At 38.8% G+C, this 20,775-nt stretch overlaps 1 protein-coding gene and 1 long non-coding RNA gene across 2 annotated transcripts; one reads left to right on the forward strand and one right to left on the reverse strand.

Annotated features, from left to right (window-relative positions):
- Window positions 1-1,707: 1,707 nt before the first annotated feature.
- On the forward strand, window positions 1,708-18,182 carry LOC117571715 (uncharacterized). The gene is made up of 4 exons (XM_034254014.2): window positions 1,708-1,986; window positions 14,314-14,650; window positions 14,733-17,619; window positions 17,685-18,182. The coding sequence occupies exons 1-4, from the start codon at window positions 1,960-1,962 to the stop codon at window positions 17,875-17,877; spliced, it is 3,444 nt and encodes a 1,147-aa protein (XP_034109905.1). The 5' UTR covers window positions 1,708-1,959; the 3' UTR covers window positions 17,878-18,182.
- Window positions 18,176-19,802, reverse strand: LOC127565574 (uncharacterized). The gene is made up of 3 exons (XR_007954911.1): window positions 19,785-19,802; window positions 19,008-19,270; window positions 18,176-18,779 (listed from the first exon to the last, which is right to left on the reverse strand). It is a non-coding gene; the product is annotated as an uncharacterized LOC127565574 (long non-coding RNA).
- Window positions 19,803-20,775: the final 973 nt, after the last annotated feature.

The following is a 20,775-nucleotide window of genomic DNA, read 5'->3' on the forward strand; positions in this document are numbered from 1 at the left end:
TCGAAATAAAAAATTGATCTGGATTGCAGCAAGCGACATTTTTATGCCTTACGATCGGGAAATGAGTGTTTTCAATAGTTGAATAATTTAATTTCAAATCTTATTTAGCTTGGGTCGCTGTTTAAAAGTATGAAATTAAAAAAAACCTATGTGAAATATGAAATTTTATAAAAATTATCATTTATTTTGTATTTTTATTTGTGTTTTTCTTTATTTATATTAAATCAAAACAGTCAAACCGTGGGAAGAAGTAATACGAATAATAATTTTTAGTTACATTAAAATGCAAATTCAAAAAAGTAATAAAATTGTTAAAGTAGGAATATTGTGATAATAAAAATTAAATACAACAATTATGTGTTATGCATTTATATATAATATTTTTTATTTATTTTTTTGTTTTTAATTATATAAAGTCAGAGCTTTGACTGCTGAGGTGGAAAAAAGTAATACTAAGAATTTTTAGTAACTAGTAACTAAATTAAAAATATGGTGATATACAAAATAATTATTATTATTATATCGTAAACAAGTTTTAAAGAAATTTAGAGCAACTCAATAATGAAAATGTCTAGAATATTTATTTAAAATAGCATTGGTACTATTAGTATTAATTTAAAATAGTATTTATTGAGAAGTCTAAATCGAAAGCACCAATGTTATATGAAGTTAATTGAAAAATTAGTTAAATATAATAAAAATAATCCATAAATTTGCATTAGAAATGCAAAACATGAACATAATCAAGTTAACTATTAATAGAATAAAGAAATGCTTTTTTATTAATTTTTGAGGCAATTATAAAATCGATTATGGTTGCGTTAATTTGTTGTATGTAATTATGCACAGCTAAAAAATGTAATTAATTAATTAAGGTATGCATGAAATGGGAATAACATAATATTAATATAAAATAATGTAGTAAGTAGTTACATGATTAATTAATGTAGTGATAGTTCAGTTCAAAGAATTCATTAGGTCAAAAAGATTGCAGACTCACACATAAAGGCAGCGAATGGAAATCAATCATTCATCAATAAGTTGTTAATAATTTCTATGTTTTTCTGTTTTTTTTTTGGCAACTTCCATTACGTTGGTATCTTTTACCATTTGACCATTTGCCGCTCATTTGGCAAGCGATCGAAACGATGCTTATGCTGAGGTAATGAAACAAATCGCCATTCGATAATCGCTCATTATCTAAGGCATTGTGATCTATGAACTTTGCGCACACTTTTCATTTCATTATCTATATTTAAACAGTTGTTGTTGTTTAGCCTCAGGCATAGACTGAACAATATTGTAGCTACTCTCTAAGCCATGTTCGCAGCTTATCGTAATTGTAATAATGATAAAGTACTTTTGTCTTTAACCAAATGAGCTGTAATGTGCGCGTGCGTACAAGTGTGTGTTACGTCTCTGTGTGTGTGCGAGTGTGTGTGTGTTTTTCAGATTCACTTTCAGTGCGAAGACTTGATTGAGAATGCTTGAGCTGCAGATGGAATTGTTGTCGCTGCCAACTCACCACGAGGTGAGCGACGAACCGACGAACACAAAAAAATGTTATTGTATCTTCTTCACACTCTCTCTTTGTCTCTCTTTAACACTGCCGTTGCGGCATGACTGGGCGAGTTGGCAACTTGGCGAGTTTTTCGGCTTCAAGTCGTGAGCTGTGTTTTGCATCAAGTTTCAGTTATAACACGGCCGCGTTTCGGTTTGGACGCGTTTTCTCTCGCTTAGCCACACACAGAAAAAAAAGCTTCGTTTGCCGGTTTCGACGCGCAAGGATAACGTTTTATTTTCGCCACAAAGTGTGCGACTTTGTGTGTTCTATGCTGTGCAGTGTTTAGTGTAGTGTTTATACTTAAAAAAAAGTTGCAAATTTGTTGATCGATAACAAAAAAGCAACTGCTAAGCGGATTAATCACATTCAAACAAACTCGCTTATCCTATTGCAAGATGCGCTTGCAACATTTGCCATTGCTGGTAAGTTGAACTCGAGACGTCAATGCGTTGACATTGATAAATTATGTCACCAAATGTTACATGACAACAACAACAGCAACAGAAACAACAATAACAACTCGGCTGTAAACTGTCTTCCGGTTGGGGGAGCAGCTTCGACTACAACTCACAAGACACGCAGCCCAGATAGAGAGACAGTGTGAAGTGCAGGAGTTGCCGCATCGCAGTCTTCAACTTGGCTTTAATTGTCTGCCCATTGGGTTTGTCTCTCCCCCTGGTTGCATGCAACTTGTTAGCGCTGCCTGCTTACATTTCATCCACATGCAGACAGACACTCATTTGCTGCAATCAGACAAAGATCTTGTGTAATCTCGAGCATGAAATTTGCATTGTCAGCAAGCAGCTAGCAGCTGGTAGCAGCCTGGCCACGCGGCGTATGCGCAATGCACTATAGATATAACCAAGTAATGACCAAGAGAGACGCGCCAGCTGCCACCTGAAGTTGTTTGTTGTTGTTGTTGCTGTTGTTGCACGTCTAACATCTTCATCTTTAAAATCAACATGCAACACGTTGCAAGCGTGCCCTCCTTTCCATTTTTTTATTTTTTCGATACTTGTTGCACATTTTGGTTTTTTGTCAGCCTTTCGAATGGCGGCGCCAAATGGCCATCACCATTTGGCAGCTGTCGATTTTTAGGCCAACAAATTCAATACCATAACATTAAAAGCCATCATCTCGGTGGTAACCTTTGCGCACACAAAAACAGATTTGCAACTGTTTTTTGTGCAACTTCATTTGGCAGATGATCGACCCACAAAATGCTGACTTTGTGTCCGTTTTTCTGTTTCTGTTTTTCTTGCTGCTCAACGTTTTTTTTCTGTTTTGTTTGTCAATAATGCGCGCAGACATGTGGCCCAAATGCGTTTCATGGCTAATTGCAGGTTGCCAAAGCAAATAAAAGCTAAGCAAACGAACAAATTGATTGTCATTGCGAGTAGAATTGGCCAAGTTACTCGCACTTGTATTGGCCAGCTTTCCGTTCAGTTTCAGTACTTGGCCCAGGGCTGACCACGACAACGAAGACACAATAGCACTTCAAGCACCTGTTCCACAAACCTCTAAAAGTATGAGTGTGTGTTTGTAATTGTCTCTCTCTCTCTCTTTCTGTCAAATAGGCTGAGCATTTTTTAATATGCTGCACGCATGCAAACCAACAATTTGTGTCTGGGTAAATTTGGAGTGTAGAAAGTTGATTGGTTTTATTTTTATAAGTATTTCTTATTCATGTCTTTTCAAAAATGAAAATGAAAAGTTACAATTGTGACAAGTGCGCACATCCATAAGAAAAAGAAACAAAATCATATATGTTATATCAACTAGATATCTAGACTAATTAGATTTTATTTCTGTCACAATAGAAACGCTTGCACAAAGAAACTTTGGCGGGGATTTTTTTGGGTGTAACTTCATTGTGAATTGAGTGTTGGAAATTTTAGTCAATATAGCATATAATAGCTTGTTGTAATGCCATATTTTCTATTATTCCTTTGCCTCAAGTTCCTGTAATTTATTTTACTTTTAAATTTCATTCATTTGAGTAATCGTTATAAATAACTTTATGATTTCTTTCACAACTGTGTATTACAAATTTGTCGAACAAAAATGCCTTTAAACGAACTTAATTTAAATGTTCATTTTCATGATTAATTTTATTTTTAAATTTCATTCATCTTAAAATTAACTTTACGATTTCTTTCACAAGTTTGTATTACAAATATGTTCAATAAAATTGTCTTTAAAGTAAGTTTTTAAAGTCCATTCATTTGAGTAATTCTTATAATAAACTTTGTGAGTTCTTTTACAACTAAATATTACAAATGTTCAATTCAAATGCCATTAATGCAATTGAAATTTAGTGTTAATGCTCGAGATTAATAGCGAAACTATAAGGCAAAATATTAACAAAATTTTAAAAGCTTTCTTGGCTCTTCATTAACAAACAAAATTACTTTGGCTATTTAAAAAAACATTTGCTACTGAATCTTGACAGTCATTTGGCATTTAAAATAACCAGCTTTTAAGACGATCAAATCTTGCCAAATTTTCAGTTTACCTTTTACTATTAGGAAGACTTCAAAGCTACTTGCATTACATGAAAAATAAATAAATATTAAAAAAATAAATGTAGAAAAATATAGTTTGTCAGTCTCCTAGTTTGGAAGCCTTTCACTTGGTTGGCTGGCGCAATTATTTTTGGCATCGAAACGATTTAAAGATGCGCATGGCCACGATTGTCCAGACTTGTTGTTGCTGCTGTTGGCTGCCGAAAGGAAAAGGAAACTTTGGTAGTCGCTGAAGACGAACACTGACTGGTTTTTCTAGGCTTTTTTTTTGTTTGTGGAGTGTTGGCGAATGGCGACACACGAAATATGAAATTCACATACACAAGCACACACGCAGCTGAATTGTGGATTTTTACATGAAATTGGAATGCGGTTTTTGACCACAAAATAATTACAACTGCAAGCGAAATAAACGAAGATGTGGCTGCGAAGATCGTCAGCATAACAAACATCATGATCATGGTAGAAAAATGCTCATCGCAATGATTGTTATGGCCATTCGAGGCTATAGACCCGTATTTATTTTAATTAAAAGTTACTCAAACGTTGCCACTTGAGCTTCGTTTTCATCTTCAGCTTCGGCTTCGGCTTCTGGGGCAGCGTCTTCATAAAACACATGCTGGAATATTAATGACCCAAATGCGGCGATTAACTTAACTCTAATTTGTGACTGCCCCCCGCATCTCAGTAGTTGTAGCTGGTATTTTAATTAGTCTGGTCAGCGGACTCTTTAGCATATGTATTAATTCGGAGTGCACAACTTATGTAATACGCAGAGTTCAGCTCACAATGCGTCATATGCAAATACTGACGAACAAAGTGGTGAAGCGGGACAAGAGGCCGGTTCCGGCTACAACAGAAGATTCAACAACAACTCTCACTCTCAGACCGTATTTTTTATTTATTTGAATTTTATGTATTTTATGCAACGACCTTGCACATCGTTTAGCCCGTCAGCTTGAGCTCCCCTAAAAAAATCGTTAACTAATTAGAGATAAACATATATAGTAGGTGATATTAATTTAAGCGTGTCGCCCGCAATCCGCATTGCTTAAATTGGAATCCCGATCCGTAGTTGTAAGTTCGTTGCCTAAGTCATTTGACTCGGTTGCCACACGCCTCCGCCTCAGCAATAGCAATCGTAAGCAACCAACACTTGCAGCCATGTAATTATTGTCACCATATGCAACGATCGCTTGGTCACTTCTGTTTTGTTTGGGGTTTTCATTTACTGATTTTTGCATAACGCGTTGCAGGCGACGCGGCGTATGCGCAACATTTCGTTCAATTGCATTTCAATTTACTTAACGTAATTTGCAAGTTGCTCAATTGAAGTGTAAACATAGACAGAGAGAGGGAGAGGCAGGTGTAAATTACTTGCTGCTGTTGTTGTGCTATTAAATGACACAAAAAAAAAAAGAAGTAATAACAATTGTCAGATGCAGTCTTGAAAGCTGTCCAAATGTTGGCACATTTATCATTCCATTTCATTGCATTTCATTTTTCCATTGATGCCACGGGGAAAACAAACCATTTGCATGATGAAAATTTGAAATCTGAATTTCATTTTCAATGACATTCTTTGACTGGTTCGACAACTTTTACATTTTCTTGGTCAGTCGTGATGCGTTTTGGCTGCTGCTCTTATAAATGGTAATCTCGTGCTCGCCAGACAGCTGCATCTTATTTGCTTTTTGGTTTATTATGCAGATGAGGTTTTGGTGGCATCTTCAGCTGCTGCCCACACTCTGGCAAGCGAAGGGGGTTATGCTTGGTGCTACTTGTTGGCACGTTGCCGCCACCAAAACAAAAAAAAAGCAAGTAAGAAAGCTAGCCAGAGTGCTCTCGACTGTGGGATACCCGCTACTGGTGCTCAATAAAAGCAAAGCAGTGCGGTATTATTCTTAAAACATACCAAGTTAATATAATGCTACAGTTGAGTGTTCTTGATTGTGCGATATTCCAATAAAAGGAAAATAGTGCAGTAGTTTTCTGAAATTATACCAAAAAATATACCAAGAAAATACTAAAATATGCCAAAAGTTACAGTCGAGGGTGCTCGGCTGGGAGATTGCCCAATAAAAGCCAAACAGTGCGGTATTATGCTTAAAATATATCAAATTAATATGCCGACAATAATACTAAAATGTACAGACATCAGACATCTCAGACATCAGGACTCAATAAAAGGTGAAAATATATCAAATTAATATACTGACAAAAATACTAAGATATACCGAAACGTATATTTGCTTAATTAATATACAATTACTCTTTAGACAGACGTACTATATTAACAAATGAGCAGACAGACAGACGGCTCGTCTCGGCTGTTGACGTTGATCAAATATATATCTACTTCTTTATGGGCCCAGAGAAGTCTTCTTCTGCCTGTTACATGGCAAAATGTTATAACACTCTTCTACCCTAAAGGTAGCGGGTATAAAACCAAAAAAAAAAAATCGTTGACTCCAAGTTGAAGTTCGCTTTCTCATCGCAGCAACTGAGCTTCTTCTGCCTGTACCTGTTACTGTCGCTGTATCTGTAGCGGTACCCTCTAGCCAATGTATCTGTATCTTTAGCTGTATTTGTTAGTGTGCCCAATTCATGTCACGTTGAGGTAGATTCGGCTGCCTGTCCAGCTAAGCAGCGACAGCAGCAGCATCATCATCATCATCAACATCATTCGCTTGACTGACAGAAAAACACTTTCATTTTTCATTTCATTTAATAATTCATATTTCTTTTTTTTTCGTTCGCTCGCTGCTGCTTCAGTTATTTCTCAGCTGCCGTTGTTGTTGTCGTTGTTGTTGTTTTTATTGCTGTTGTGTTGTCATTGTCTGCTCTCCAAGTGTTTATTTGGGTCTAAGTTTTGCCGCTTGGCGCGTCGCCAACTTCCGTTTTGGTGTCAGGCCGTGCAGCTTCTAGCCCCAAAATACACACAGCACACATAGACAGCAAGTTAACGGCATAAAAAAGATTAATTGTTTCATGTGTGTGTTGTTGTTTTTTTCGTTTCGTATATTTTTACGCCTTTTAGTCGTGGCAGACGCCAAGTTTGTCGCTTAAGTCTTTCGTTTGTTTTCGCCAGAGTTTCGCGTATTTTGCACGCCGTCACACACACACACACAGTGGCACACTCACTTCCTTTCATTCCTGTTGTTGTTGCTCTACATTCGAGAGTCGCGTCGGTTTTTTGTATTATATAAGCGCCTCTGGGTGATCTCTTTAATTATAAGGATTATTCGCAATTTCGCATTTATTCACATCCGCAAAGCTTTTGCTTTATTTGTGCTTTTGTTTTTACGACTTTCATGGGCACATCCCAAAAATACAAAATGAATTTATTAAATATGCATGCGATGTGGATGATTCGTTGAGATTTCAATTGAGGACATCAACGAAGTGTCACTTCAACTTAAGTTGAACGCCTTGAAAATATGCAATTTCTATGCCATAAAATGATTTGATTTTTATGGTGTGGTATGGAAATTAATGGCCAACATCTTTGCTATCGAAAGAGGAAGCTCGTTCAGCTACATTCTTAATTATGTTGTTTGGAATTTAAGACATAATTAGTGTGCCTTTGTTAGCAGGTGGAAGAACAACCGAAAACTGTAAAAGAAATTGAAATGCTCTTTAAGAAAACAGCAGGCGGTCTCATTAGCCTCAAAAAAGTATCGAAATTGTTCAACAGCAACAAGTGAAAGCCCCCCCTTTGAGAGAGCATGTGTATATATTTAGCATAAAACTGTGGAAAGAGCGATTTGCAATTGTTGCGCTGGCAAATTGTGGCCAAATTGTTGGTTGTTGTTCTCATGATGATGGATGTGTTTCAATTATGATGCTTGTTGCAGCTGAGTTTTGAGCATAAGCAATTTCCTGTGTCTGGCTTAAAAGCTATTGCCAAATATCTTCCGTTCACTCGAATAATTGGCTGTGACTCGAACGAGAAAAAAGAGTCGCAAGATGACTTTCAGATCAGACACAGAATAATAATTGTGGCGTGTTAGTTTATTTCTTATTTTCACATGACCAACAATAACAATAACGTCGTCTGCCACATATCATAACTGTTCATCATCCAAAAGTGCATGACACAGGGCGTCGTCGTCGTCGCTCGCTCGCTGAGAGATTGCCATCAGCATTAAACTGCCGCAGAGTAGACAACAGACAACAAAAGCAGACCGAAAAGTATGAGAAGGCTAATTGCAAATTGCCAGCAACAACACAACGATGACGATGATGATGATGATGATGAGAATGCCATTTGTCATCAGTTTACGAGTTGATCTGCTAACCAAATGCGAAATGCAACTGCAACTGCAACTTCACGCGGGAGTTGTGGCAACAAGTTGTCGCCGATTTCACTGCAGCTGCCACATGCCACACAGTTGTTGAGCTGTTAACTTGTTAGTTGTTTGACTGGCCGCTGGCAGCTTGGCAATCCTGTTGCAGCATCTGCTGTGTAATTTGGCCAAACAATTTTCGTCTCTCGGTTGGCCATAATTTAGCATCGGCTTCGGCTTCGTCTTGCATTACACAATCCCGCTTAAAACTTAAAAGATGCGCTTGCACATTTTGATTTACACTTGGCCACTAACTCTGGCTGTTCGCTGTTTAGTCAGGTTAATAGGCGCTCTAAGCCATTGCATAATTCTGCGCAAAAAGACGGCTTCTCAGCGTATTTATTAGCTTATAAATACAGACACACACACACACACACGCACAACACTCGGTCAGTGCGTGTGTGTTAACTTTCTCCCATTGTTAGCATCTTTCTTTTTGGTTATGCGCCAGTTTCTTTTGAGCCATCAATGAGCATGTTTTGGCTTTGTTTTGGCCAACAAACCTCTGTGTGTCTTGACATTTGGCCATTGTCTGCGCTTAGCTCTGAGCTGTGGGCTTTCATTGTGCGTCTCCCCTTCTCTGCCCCCCTCTCTCCTCTGATCCGACACGAGTTGGCATTCATGTGTTAATAAATCTGACGACTGTCGACTGTCCAGCTACTGCGTTAGCAGCATCATCAACCTATAGGTTGGTAGGTCAGTTCGTTATGCTAATCCCTGAATAACCTTCCCTCTTTGCTTCCCCCCATCTCTCTCTCTAATCCCTCGATGATTCGCGACATTTTCTTCGACTTGAATGTGTTAAATAATCGTGTTTTGTGTGGGTTTTCGTAGAGTGACAATGTTCCATAATTAGCATACGCATAAAGCTTTTGAGTGTGTCGTAATAAAGTCATAATTTATGCTCAAAAAGCGAGTGCAACTCAAATACGTAAATATTGAAGTAAAAATATTTGAAGTGCGTTTAATTATTGCAATTAAAAGATGCGACGTTTGCTGTCAAAATGTGTGTCAGCAAAAGGCGACAAGTAGCAACAGCAACATCAGCAACAGCAACATCAGCAACAGCAACTCAAATAATAATCGCCGACAACAACAATGAGCTCGAGTTAAAACAATAGCTTTTGGCCCAAAAGTGTTGTCAAAAGTGTTTGCACAGCTTCCGTTTTTTTTTTTGGCTTTGTGACTTTGACGAACAAGCGTGTTTGACAGTTGCAACGATGTGACAACGAGATGCCATAATCAAAACACAATCTCACTCACACACTTAGACGGGCTGTGAACTTTGCGTAGCTAACAAGATATTGCGCATACGCCACCGTACATCGCACAACTGTCAGCTTATCCAATTGTCCGTCTCTCTCGCTCTGTCAATTTTGATTATTTTTGGCTGTGTGTGAGTTTCACTCACATGGAGACACACATAAATCAAATGTCAGCGCCCACAATGCTGACATTTGCAGTCAATAAAAAACATTGCTAGAAATACTTGTATCTATCTCAATCTCTCTCTCTTTCTCTCTCTGTTTTTTATGTCTCTATTATTTTTTGTTTTATTTAATTTTTTTTTGAGAAAGTATCGCAAATTTAATTTTATGTGGAAGGCGTTGTCAGTGCCAAATGTCAAATGCCAGACCCCATTTGCCCCACAGCGGCAACAATTTCACTTCCACAAAAAAAAAATTGAGTTGTGAGTCGCAAGTTGTGAGTTGCATTGCCCATTTGGCAGTTGGCAGTTGGCCAAACACAGACAACTGCGTGGGCGTTTGGGCGTTGTTGCAGCTTGGCATTGTCATTGCTATGTTGACGGAACTGACGCGTTTCTTCTGCTTCGCACTTATTTTACCTTTTTTCTTACGGGGCATGTGAACTATTGCGCTAGCTAGTTTGATAAAGAGAAGAGGAAAGTTTTAATAATGTTGAAGATTATTGAAAGTAAATTAAAATTTAATTTGCTAGCTAGTTTGCTAAAGAGAACAACTTTTATAATTTTGAAGACTTTTGAAAGTAAATTAAATTATAATTTGGTAGTTAGTTCAAACAACAACTAAAGAGAAGAGGAAAGCTTTAATAATTTTAAAACTATTGAATATAATTAAAAAGTTAATTTCCTAGTTAGTTCGCTAAAGAGTAGAGGAAAGCTGTTTGTAAAGTACAATTTATAAAAAACAATATAAAAACGTATTTTTTTATAAACATTCCATAAAATTCATATAAATTGAATTTAATTGAATATAATCAAAATAATTTCTAAAAAAAAAATGTGAAAAATTAAATATAACTCGTTGAAGTGCATTTGAACTATCTAATAAAACTCAAATCACAGCTATGTAAAATACAAAATTAATAGAAAAAATTGCGTTTCTATTTGCTTAGTAGCACATGAATTTTATATTAATCAAATACATAGCTGAAAATGCAATTAATTCAACAATATTTATTTTATTTTTCTCATTTCTTTAAAAATTGTTTTGGTTATATTAAATTCAATTCAACCTATATTCAATTTATGAAATCTTTATCAAAAAATACATTAATACAAAGCTGTTATAAAAAATTCATTCAGTTCAAATTATTTTAAGCTGTATAATCTGATTAACAAAAAATGTATGTGCTGTTATCGATTTTGACACAAAAACACTCTTTGGATAAATTAAACATTTTATTGCCATTGATCAAATTGCAGAAATACAAATCGGATTTGGTAATGTTATATATCATGATTTGATTAAAGTGTTTTTTTTAGAGTAAAAGTTTAAAAATTATCAGAGATTATTTAATAATATGTAATATTGATTAACCAATATGTCTTTGATAGATGCTTGACAGTTTCAACTGTGCTAAGCAAAATAAAACTATATTTTTTCAATTATTTATTTATTTTCTCTTTTGTTTTAGATTTATTAGAATCAGATTATATAGTTGACATGTAATTCATTCAGCAATTTGAATATAATGCATTTTTTTTAAAATTATTTATTATTTATATTTGTTCAGATAATTTAATTACCGCAAACATTGTAGTGATCTGAATCATATTTGCTATGCATTTAGTCCATAAAGAACTTTTTTTATTTTGCACTTTATATAAAAACCCTCATTTTGTTAGTTTTTTGAACACATTCATCATTTGGTTTTCCAATCGTGGCAATCTTAGTAGTGCTGTGAATCATATTTGAAATTCAACAAAACGAATATTTTATTTTATTTTAACTTAAACATTGTATAACTTTTCTTAAAACTGTTCTTAATAATATTTCAAATTAATATTTCATATATTATTTAAAAACTTCTTCAATATTAAATTTGTTTTTTTAAAACTTTTCGTTTGTTTTTCTTATCGTAGCAGTATTTGTATCTATCTGATATTTTATTTTATTTGTACATTTTTTAAGAAAAACTTTATAGCTTGAGTGTTTTTAATATTTCACATAATATTATTTCAATAGCTTTTTCAGATTTAAATTGTTTACACTCTGCGTTTGTTTTTCTTATCGTAATGCTTTGAATCATAGCTTAAGCCACAGCTTACGCACTTGCTTGTAGTTCTATTTTTGATTTTGGACTTCTTCGTAGCTAGGTGGCGGCTTAAAAGATGTTTCGCTGTTATATTGTTCATACTCTGCATTACGTTTGGAACTCTTTAGCGGCAAATTGGGCGCAGGTCGAGTAGGATTCGCTCTTTCCAAGTCTCTTTCACTTTCTGCCCACGTATTTAATATGATTTGATTGCCAAGAACACTTTCACTGGGTTGGCGACTCAATTCCCTATTTTCTTGCTCAGCTGCAAGACTTCGATTCGTTAGAAAACGCTTTAGTTTTCTGTATAGCAGAACGGGAATGATGAAGAGCAGCCAGGAGATGCCGGCCAATGCGATGGCAAATATAATTATGGTTCCAATGCATTGCCAGAAGTTAAGTTCATTCCAGGATATCCATTTTTGGTTCTTGCACAAAATCACAGTCAGTGGAGTGAGGATTATCCAGAATAATGCCACTGCAATGATCTCGACGCATTTCACCATCATTTTTGCGTATGTGAACTGCACTGGAGCCGAGAGTAAACTCTACTGATTCTTGCGATTGAAACCCACATAATTCTGACATCAAATATTAGTCGCTTACATAATGCAGTATTTATAGCGTTGATTGAAAAGGCGATTAATAATATATTCAAAGTATTTGCAATACTTTCGTTTTTGCACACATATTATTATTACAATATATTTGTAGAAATATAAATACTGTGACTCGAACTCAGAATGAACACGATAAAGTATAAAAAGTTTCCATTTACTTATGTTGATATTAATTGGAATTAGAATTGAATGCATATCATAGTTAGTTTAAAATACAAAGTGTGCTTTAATAGAATACGTATATAATGGGGAATCAGAAATATCACTATCAGACATTTCTCCATTGAAAAAATAATACTTTAAAAACGAATTAGCTTAACATCCCAATTAAACTTTAAATTATATATATGAAATAAACAATTGGGTATTTTATAAACAAAAAAGGTAATAATAAGAAGGTGAGCTATTTTTGGTATGGTATGTACATATATCGATATACCAAAAATAGTCTTCGGTATCTTTTAGTATTTTCATTATTTTAATACGGTTAAGAATAATACCGCATTGATTTGCTTATATTGAAAAAAAAAGTTTTCTTTTTTTTTGTAATTAAAATAGTAATAATTTTTTTTAATAAAACTATTATTTTTCTAACTGAAATTTATATTTGGTTAATTCAATATAATTAATTAATTAATTAATTAATTAATTAAATATATTTCTGCTGAATATTTGTTTTTCTTAATGATAGCAATTCACATTGCAATGAATAACTTTACATTTATATGAATTCTTTTCTATACAACATATATTGTCTACTTAACTATGAAAACTGAAATTTCTCTATTTATTTAATATTGATTCTGCATTTCTATTTGCTACTCAATGTTAGCAATTCAACATGCAATGAATGATACTTCACTTTCATTTGCGTATTTGTTATTTTTGGTATTTAGAGTATTTAAACGTCGTTGTCATGTGTGCAACTGACTCATCTCGCTGGCACTTTTGTTGAAAAGCAAATTGCGACTGTTGAAATTGAAATTCAAGGCGTCAAGTCGTCGACACTCTGCGCAACTTTCACGTGTGGCAAATAGGCCGTCGCATAGTCGCAACGTCTCAGAGTCTCAGAGTCGCAGCCCCGCAGCGATCGATAGCGATTACTCAGAGAGTGTGTGTGACACAGTTTGGAGTGATTAAGACTTAACCCAAGCGCACAACAATAATAACACTCATAATAAATAAGAGTTGAGCTGCACATACTTACAATCATAAGATTGATGAGTTTCAATTTCGCATTTGATTTCGAGTTTGAGTTCGAGTTCGATTTCGATTTACGTCTCGCATCGTTTGAGTTGAACCCAACAGGTTGCAGATCCATTTTGTGGTCAGCAACTTGACATTGACCCAATGCCAAAGACGGATTCCACACACGTCCACACAGACGTTTTGCTCGGCTAATTTGCCAAACACTCCAAAATGCTTTTGATATTTGTTTTCATTGCCTTCTTTTTTTTTTTTGTTGTTGCTTATTTTTTTAATTTTTCTCTTTTTGGGCATTCACCAATTTGTGTGCAGCCTTTTGTATTTCGTGCTCGTCGTTTTTTTGTGGTAAAAGTGTTTATTTTTTACCTTTTTTTAAATAATAATATATTTTATTTCATTTATAATTTTTTGTGACGCTCGACCTTGCCACGCAACAGCATTTAATTAACGCAAAAATGTTTCCACATCCATGTTAGCCTGCAAAAATAATTTGTTTATAAATAATTCATAAATTTATTTGCCTTTTGCAGTTGGCGCTGCTCGCAACAGTTGCTGTCGCCGCAGCAGCAGCAACCACGAAGCCCAAGAGCGAGACTAAAACTTCATCGAAGGCGGAGTCAGCGATTCCTTCCACCAAGAAGCCAACGCCCACAACTGTTGGCTCCAAGACAACCTCAACGACAACCACAAAGAGTCAGTCCACGAAGACGGTGAAATCGTTGGTGCCCGGCGAGAATCGCGGCAAGCGCACACTTTATGACTTTGGCAATGCTGGATTTCTGTATCCCGAAGTCGCCAGTCGTCGTGCCGGCTACGTGGACAACTACTTTCCACAGACGGGCTACTACAATGGCCAGCAGGCCATAGGTAAGCTTGCGACGCAGTTGCGCCAGCTTCGAACTAAACCTAAACTTCGCTCAATCCGAGACTAATTCCACTTCATTTACAGCTCAGTATCCGGGCAGCTTTGGCACTGGCTATGCGCCTTATCCACAGTATCTGGAGGCGCCGGAGCCCATCATTGAGATCATCATCAAGGATGCGAACGAAACGTTGGCCGAGGAACCCGCACAACCCGTGGTGACTAAGAAGACGAAGAAGAAGAAGGAGAAGGTGCATGTGTTCTATGTGAACTACAAGAAGGATCAGAACAACAAGCTGCATCTGGAGACGCCCATCGCATCGCTGAACAACGACGATAACGAGGAACCCGAGGAGGAGGAAGAGGAGGAGGTGGTGCAGTATCCAGTGACGCCTCTGCCACCCGTCAAATCCACCACTCTGCGCACTATCATCCATCCCGATTCGGAGAAGTATCACAGCAACAGCGGCATTCATGTATCCTTCGGGGCGGAGAACAAACATCAGACAGGACACATTCTGGAGGAGCACGATGCGGAGAGCATTCAGCGTCAGGTGGTGGCGTTGCCTTTGACCAACACACGTGCGGACTATGGACGCGAGAACAGCTTCTCCAGAGGCTCCTCTTCATCGTCATCGTCGTCGTCGTCTTCCGCCAACACGCTCTTCGGCAGCTATCAGCAACATCAGCAGCAACAACGCGAGCAACAACAGCAGCAGCTGCACTTTGCCAGTCAGCAACAGTTGCCGGCACAGCACAGCAGCAACTACTTTAGGCAGCCAGCCAGCAAGCCACAGCAGCAGCAGCAACCACAATTGCAGTACTATCAAAAGCCGCAACAGCAACCGCAGCAGCAGCAGCAGCAGCAACATGTGCCACGCCCCAGCATCACGCAGCAGCAATTGCCCTCGACTTCGTCGCAGAGCATCTTCAACAAGCTGGTGCAGCAATCGCAGTTCTATGTCAATCACAATCAGCAGTATCAGCCACAGCAATCGCAGCAGCAACCACAACAGCAGCAATACCAGAAGCCGCCCCATAAGCAAGTGCAGGTGCCATTCTTCCCCACAATTCCGCCCAAATCCCAAGAGTTGCCATCGCGTCCCAGTGCGCCATATCAGCCCATTAAATTCCGCCCTACTCCCGCACCTGCGCCACAAGCCAAACCATTGCAGTTGCCTCTAAAGCTTGAGAATGTCAACTACCAACAGCAGCAACAGCAACATCATCAGCAACAACAACAATATCAAAGTCAAACTCAGACGCAGTCGAAGCCACAACCTTATCAGTTTATCAGACAGCCACAGTTCGTGCAGCAACCGCAGTTCATTGTGCACTCGCCCACGCCAGCAACCGACTACTATCCACAGCAACAACCACATCAGCAACACTCACAGCAGCAGCAGCAACAGCAACATCAGGAGCACAAGTATGTGGCGCCCACTTTGAGCTACTTTGACATCAAACCTTCCAAGGAAACGGAGCTGTTGAAGTCCATTCCCAAGTTCGAGCAACACATAACGGAAACTGTGCAGAATCAGCCATCGCAGCAGCAACAGCTGTCGCTGCAGCAATTCGCCTACAGCAACACACGCAACGAGGTTATACACGATGTGCCTGCTCCCAATTTGGGTCCCACAGCTGCCCCGATACCTGCACAACCCATTGCCGGACATTACATCACAGCCAGCTCCCAACAGCACCAGCAACAACAGCAACATCAGCAACAACAGTCACAGCAGCCACTTCAGCAACAGCAGCAACATTCCCAACAGCAGCAACATTCGCAGCCACAGCAACAACAGCACTTCGCTAGCTTCCCCAGCGAGTCAACGCCTCCGGTTTACGCCGAGTCCACGCATGGCCAGAAGGTAATGGTGGTCACCCCGGTGCCGCCTTCCTCCAGCTACGCCAGCTACAATCAGTATCCCCAGGCCAGCAGTGAGCCTGTTGTCCAGGTGCATCCTCAAGCCTCAGCAGCTGCGCTTCAAGCTCAAGCCAGCACCAACTTCGCACAGCAACCCAGACAATCTCAATCCCAGTTTAGTTCCGCTTCAGCTGGCGACAACTCCCCATTCAGTGTGTCTACTTATCACTCGGATGTGTTCAAGGAGCTGCAGCAGCGACAGCAGCAAGAGAAGCAATCACAAGCTCCTACAAACTATGTGACACCTGTTAAACCAGCAGCAGCTCCAGCTGCCGTCTCCTCACCATCGACATCCGCACCACTGCCCACAGCTCCACCCAAGCCCAATGGCAAGGCATCGCAGACACTGCTTCAGCTGCCCGACGAGGTGCCCGATGATCTGCGCCAGCAACTCTTCTCTTCGGGTATACTGAACAATGCCGACATCTCCATCCTCGATTACGATAAGCAGGGAGACATTGCTCTGGAGAATCTGCCCGCTGAGCATCTGCAGCATTTCTATGGTGCTGGCGGAGGTGCTCAGATTGCCGAGACCAACAAGGTGTTGACTGTGGTGAAGCCCAATGGCGATAAGGTGGCGCTGAGCGAGAAGCAAATCGATCGCGTCAAGCAGACGAACTCACTGCCCCAAAAGCAGCAGCTGGATGTGAAAGTTGTGCGCTTCGATGCCGCCCAAGGACAGAGCGTGAATGAGAAGTATGTGCGTCAGGATGCCACCGTTGTGACACCCGTTGAGCTGGCCGAGCGTCAGCAATACAATCGTTATTTGCCGCTGAAGATCAATGGTGCTCAGTTCCCCATTCCCGATAGCGAGGAGCTGCTGGGCAAGAAGATTGTCAGCGTTGTAGTCTTGGCTCCCGTTGAGGCTCAGCCGGCGGGACAGTCGAGTGAGGCGCGCAGCGTGGACAGCAGAGAGGTGAAGTTTTTGGGTGGTGAGTTGGTCAAGACGCTGGTGAAGAAGCCCACCAAGGACAACTTCAAGCGGTGGTTGGAGAAGGAGGCGCGTACCGACATCGAGCTGCAGTCCGTGGTGCTGCTGGTGGCTAAGTAAGTTTAACATTCGAATGTTATCAAATTGAGAGTAGTTAACATAGCTTCGTTCTACTTTACAGATCCAGCGATGCGGCCGAGCAGGAAATCTTCATGTACGACATTGCCACGGGCAACGTCAACAAGCTGAATGGAGAGCTCTCGAGCACCTTTGTGAATGTCGCCGAGGAGAATGCGAGCAGCGAGGATTTGGAGCATGCGGCCACATTGGATCCCAGTTCGCTGGAGTCGATGATGCATCTGCGTCGCAGATGAAGCAACAATTCGCCAGAACAATCACAAAATAACATCACCACATGCCATTTAGATACTCGACCTTTTAGACATGTTTTCAACTTCTTGCACCCACACATTCGCACAACATGGGGAGACACACACAAACACAATCTCACACAATTACAATCATACATGATGTAGGAGGTTTCATTTGAACGTGATCGGTTTCGAAGTGCATGCATATTCCTTTTTTTCGTAGTATTTCAATGTTGTACATATTCCGCTGATTATTGTTAATTTAAGTTAATTTACGTGAACAATAAAAAACAATTTTTAAATGTAAATTCAAATCTCAATTGCTACAACTTTTAACAGTGCTTTAACAGCATGGTTGTTGTCTTCGCTAAGCAGAGCTTTAAGCTGCCATAAAGCTGCATCGCAACTGTTTGTGGGCTAAGCTGGTTTCGGTTTGCGGTCTGTGTCAACAAGCAAGCAACTGTCTGTCATGCCCAGCATTTAGGCCAAGGTTAGCTGCCACAAGAAGATTAACGCACACTACACCACATTTGGTGCGTGGTGTGTGTGTGTGTGAGTCGATAGCAGGACAAGATTTTTCAGTGGTCAACTAATCATATGCGCATACGTGACCTATCAAACTTGGTCCATGGCTTGCTGCTGCTGCTGCTGTTGTTGTTGTTGCTGCTGGACGACGTGACCAAAGACAATGCAAAGAGCACGCAGCAATAAGTTGTTGGCCTAAGCAGCGGGCGCTCTTCAGAGACGCAATTTGAACACTCTCTCTCTGTCTCTCTTTGCTCTTAAGCTCAGTCTCTTTAAATGCGCTTTGGCTCGTTCAACTTGCTTTTGGGCATGGCCGTCTACGCATGTATGCAAGTGCGTATGCTTGTGTATGTGTGAGTGCAACAAGTCGTAGTCAACGTCTATAATTACATGGCGTTTATTTTTAGCGCACAAACTGCACAGCAACAACAACATCAACAACAAACACAACCACAACGACAACTACAGCATGGGGCGCAACGTCCAAAAACGTCGCTAGCAAACAACTAAACTGCAGCGCATAAATGAGGCCTGGTTTTTTTTTGTCGCTGACGCTGTTGTTTTTGTTGTTGGCGTTGTTGTTATTGCCGTGCACAAACTGAACTTACCGGCTATAAAAGTTAACAATGTTATTGTTGCCATGGCGGGCGATGTTGTCGTTGTCGTTGCCGGATCGAGTCAGAAAACAACATGAAAAACACTTACGAACCAAATGCATCTGTGTTTATGTGTGTGTGTGTAAGTGCATGCATGTGAGTTGAGGTCTTCTCCCTTATGCAATTTTCGATCTTTTTCGGTTTCGCTTTTTAAATTTCGTTTGTTGCCAGGCGCCGGCAACGAGAAGAAGAAGTATCACAACATTTAAGAAGAGCTAAAATATATGCAATTGCGCTTTAAAATTTATACTAGGTTTTGGAGATTGGAAAAATCAACAGAAATATACAACATTTTATTGATACGAATATCTTTGGCATATATAACTTTAATTTAACCTTTTGATATAAATAGATATGCAATGGAGTGTGCCTCCAAATTAGCATAAGTTTAGATCAGAAAAATCAACAAAAGCGAAGTGGACCATAATTCATAATTTTTATATCTTTAGACCCTAAATTTCGAATACGGTGACAATTTAGTGACTCTATATTTAGTGCTCTCTCTCACGGAATATTTAATCGAAACTCGTTTTTCAACTATTGTTTCTTATGTCTGGCTCTATTTTTAAAATACCAAATTAATTAGCGGTAAACATCAGAGTGTCAATTATCACATTTCCTATAGACCACCGAGAGTCTAATATTATCCGATATTACACATCCGATGAGTGTGCTAGTTGTGCAGTATTATTTAATGAAAATATATATGTATGTATAATAATTGATTACCAATCAATTGTATAATTACTTAATCTCAACGGCGTAATACAAAAATTCCGAGGAAACTGTGAGTAATTTACAATTTTTTGCTGACTCTTTTGCTCATCCCCCGAAGACATTCGATATACACATATTTATTCGTATGTGTGTGTGTGTTCGCATACAAGAATACTATATAAGAACGTAGATGTGTGTGCGTGAACATGCATACAGATGTTGTTTGAACTGTTTTCGATTTCTTACAACGCCTTTCGCTGTAATTTTCGTATTCTGCTTCCCATGCATTCCCTTTTTTCTTGTTTCCTTCGTTGAGCTTTTTTCATGTTGTTGTTGCTTTTAAAATTGGGTTACAGAGCCCAAGACCAAAGCCCCAAACCAGAAACCAGAAACAAAACCAAACCAAAAAAAAGAACGAAAAATAAATAAAAATGCAAAAATCCGTTTGACGCCCGTAAGCTTCATGAGTCAGAACTGTTGCACTGATTGCTAAAGCAAAAGTCGTCGTCTTGTTGTTGTTGTTGTTGCTCTGCTTATGCTGTTGTTGGGGAGGTGGATGTGAATATATGTGTATGTAGGTGGAAACGGAGACGGTTGGCTGTAGAAGCTTCAGCTTGGACTTTATTTGTGTGCAAAAGATTTCGATTTCTCCTTTTTGTTTTGCTTCTTTGCGCGTGTCTGCTTTGTTAGCTGATTTGTAACGTTACAGTTGTCTGTCAGTCTGCTGTGTGCTGTGTGCCGTGTGTTGTTTTTGTTTTGTGTTGCTTGTGAGATGTTTACGAGCAGCTTTGCTAAATTTAAGAGAGCCAAAAGTCAAGCGAAGAGCGAGCTTAAAACTTTACAGCTGAGCTTAGCGCTTCACTTGGCTTGGCAAGGCACTAAGACGATAGCGATGCCGACTTTTGATAATTAAAAGGCTGAATGAAATCCGAAACCATAAAAACATTACATATAATATATAGCTAAATAAATAGGTCATCGAATTAATTCGATATAGCCCCAA

The sequence above is a fragment of the Drosophila albomicans genome, chromosome 3, assembly GCF_009650485.2.
Source record: "Drosophila albomicans strain 15112-1751.03 chromosome 3, ASM965048v2, whole genome shotgun sequence".
Taxonomy (NCBI): domain Eukaryota; kingdom Metazoa; phylum Arthropoda; class Insecta; order Diptera; family Drosophilidae; genus Drosophila; species Drosophila albomicans.

Bases quoted from the DNA above. Each gene is read 5' to 3' on its own strand.
- LOC117571715 (XM_034254014.2), top strand. From the start codon at position 1,960: ATGCGCTTGCAACATTTGCCATTGCTG. The intron at 14,651-14,732 runs GTAAGCTTGCGA...CTTCATTTACAG, and splicing joins CAATGGCCAGCAGGCCATAG to CTCAGTATCCGGGCAGCTTT. The intron at 17,620-17,684 runs GTAAGTTTAACA...TCTACTTTACAG, and splicing joins GTGGTGCTGCTGGTGGCTAA to ATCCAGCGATGCGGCCGAGC.